Raw genomic sequence first — 2,433 nt, 5'->3', positions numbered from 1 at the left:
GTCTAGTGGAGGGAGAGCGAGGCAGCTTTTGGCTTGAGGAGAGAGAGAGAGAGAGAGAGAGAGAGAGGGGGGGGGGGTGGAGTGGGAGGAACTTGTTGAGTTGCTCGCTCTACTCTCTTCATTGAGAAGTCAGAAGGCACCGCGTTAACATCTCTGAGCTGAGTCCTCTCCAGTCTTCTCTGTTGGATTATTGACTCAACTTAACTCGCGGAGGACATTGATTTTGAAGCCACCATCTCTGGGAGTACGAACCTGTGGATCTATGCAAACCCTACGCGGGACTGTCTAACTGTGAAGTTGAAGAGGAGGAATGTATCGTTTCTTTGTGAAACTAACATTTCTGTTTCCAGCAATCGTCATCTCGCAAGGTAAAGTGTCGGTCTTCTTCCCTGCATGTGGATTTCACACACAAACAAAGCGTTAAGAATAGACGCACAGCACTTCAACACTGTTAATCCATATTTGATGTGTAGGACTAAATCTAGATTCATCTGATTGATGATAGGCTACTGAGCTGAGAGACACTGAAGTCTGCCAGATGCGTTTAAATCCGCAAACTTAAACCCGCTCTACGGCAAACTTTCACTTCGATATTTTAAGCAGCCAACCTGCGGACTTCATTGGTTTGCACTTGTGAAATTCTATCGCAGATTAGTTAATCCAATTGTTAATAGCCTGCTTAATTGCAGTGAATATGCGGTATCCTTGATTCAACAATTAACTGATGGGAAGAAACGTTATGAGGAAACACAAGTGCATCTTGTTGTATTAAATCACATTGTGTTGGCTGCATTTCATAGTAAATGGCCTCAGGCCTTGATAAGCGTGTTTCAGTGAGAACAGCTTTTAAATATCGGGAGGGGGGGGGTTTAAGGGGCCAAATAAGTTGGTGCGTGTGTTGTGGCCGGGGGGAGGGGGGGATTGTGTGTGTGTGTGTGTGTGTGTGTGTGTGTGTGTGCGTGTGTGTGCGTGCATGCGTGCGTGTGTGTGTGTGGGGGAGGGGGGGAGGGGGTGCTGCTGCTGCCTGTAAACAATGCCCCCGCAGAGTGTTTTATGGCTCGTGCTGGACTCTGATTTCTTTTGTCCCGCATCTGAAGCTGCGCAGCTGCTGCGCTTTTCCCGCAAAGCGTGCGCATGCGCCCCAAAAGCCACGCACGGCGGCACCACGCGCGCTGCCCTCACCGTCACCGCGGTGTCCCAACAAGCTTTTCCCAATCCCCCACGGACACCCGCGTGTCAGCCCCGGAGCGTCAAATCAATTAGAGATTAGTCCGTGCTAGGCGAGCAGGCGTGTGCTTCAAACATCACGTCAAGAGTATATTTGCAGGTGGAAAGTACCGTATTTCCCCTTTTCACATTTTGTGGTTCTCAAAGATTTTCACTCAAGGACCCCTAAAGTTTAAACTGACACAAATCACACCACGGACCCCCATTTAAAAATAATTTGTCACAGGGTACCCCATGTGTTTTTGTTAGTTTGTTTGTGTGTTTGTTTGTTTGTTTTTCAGAAAGTGTAGGCCTATGAAACCAGTGTCAACAAAATATTACTTTTGTTTTGTATTTTAGTCATGCCATCATATTTGGAAGGAATTATAGTGAAAAAAGTATCCCCCTTTTTTGCTGGGGGCCCCCCTCAAGGACCCCTGGGCCCCACTTTGTGAACCACTGACTTAAGCCATTATTTGTCATATCTTCAACTAGATTCATGCCAACATTGATTTCATGTGATTCATGTGATTTCATGTGAATTAATGTCTGGGTAAAAAACCAATGCGTTTGAAGTGTATTGAAACATATGGACGCCCTCCACAGGTCTAAGATGCACTCTACCCACTGAATCGTGTCTGAATGGAGGCAGATGTGAAGCCACCTCCAATGGAAATGGAGAATGCAAGTAAGTGATGTCTGAGACCTAACAGAGCACTGTAACATTTCTATTGACTTTTGCCGTTGATGTTTTTGTGTTGGCTCGGGCCTAGACCCGGGATAGCCTATTTGACGAGTGGTTTTGGCATTTGTGCAGCCCTGGTTTAGTGCGGCGTGCTACTTTTTAGAGGGGTTTTTGGACAGAAAAGAGAAGAGGGGCCACATATTCCCCCTTTCATTCCGGCCTTTGAGAGGTGCCTGCGCCCGGCAACCAGGAGGAGGGGCCCTCCAGAGTCTCCTTTGGGCTGCTGTGCTGCGGTGCCCCTCCAGGAGCCACAGGGCACTGCAGGGAGAACAGAAGAAATACACAACAAACAAGAAAAAAAAAGTTTAACCCATTGATACCTGATGCAGCATGTGTGTGTGTATCCCTTTAAGGCGGTCTTAAAGGGATACACACACAAATGAGGGATATACACGCAAATGCTGCATCAGGTATCAGTGGGTTAATTCCAGAGTGCGCTGGAAGAGGTGAGAGAGGGGGTAGAGTTGGACAAAAGGCCCCGC

General features: G+C 47.6%; 1 protein-coding gene across 1 annotated transcript in view; it reads left to right on the top strand.

Moving 5' to 3' along the window:
- Positions 1-310: 310 nt before the first annotated feature.
- notch1a (notch receptor 1a) overlaps positions 311-2,433 on the top strand; it is a gene marked incomplete at its 5' end in the record, with an annotated part of 46,860 nt that continues 44,737 nt past the window's right edge. Inside the window, 2 exons of the mRNA XM_083657466.1 lie at positions 311-368; positions 1,813-1,894. Coding sequence (XP_083513592.1) covers positions 311-368; positions 1,813-1,894 — 140 coding nt within the window. The remainder of the gene's footprint in view (positions 369-1,812; positions 1,895-2,433) is intronic.

Source organism: Poromitra crassiceps, assembly GCF_964638095.1.
Source record: "Poromitra crassiceps genome assembly, chromosome: 21".
Taxonomy (NCBI): Eukaryota; Metazoa; Chordata; class Actinopteri; order Beryciformes; family Melamphaidae; genus Poromitra; species Poromitra crassiceps.
This window is presented reverse-complemented; position numbering and strand designations above follow the sequence as displayed.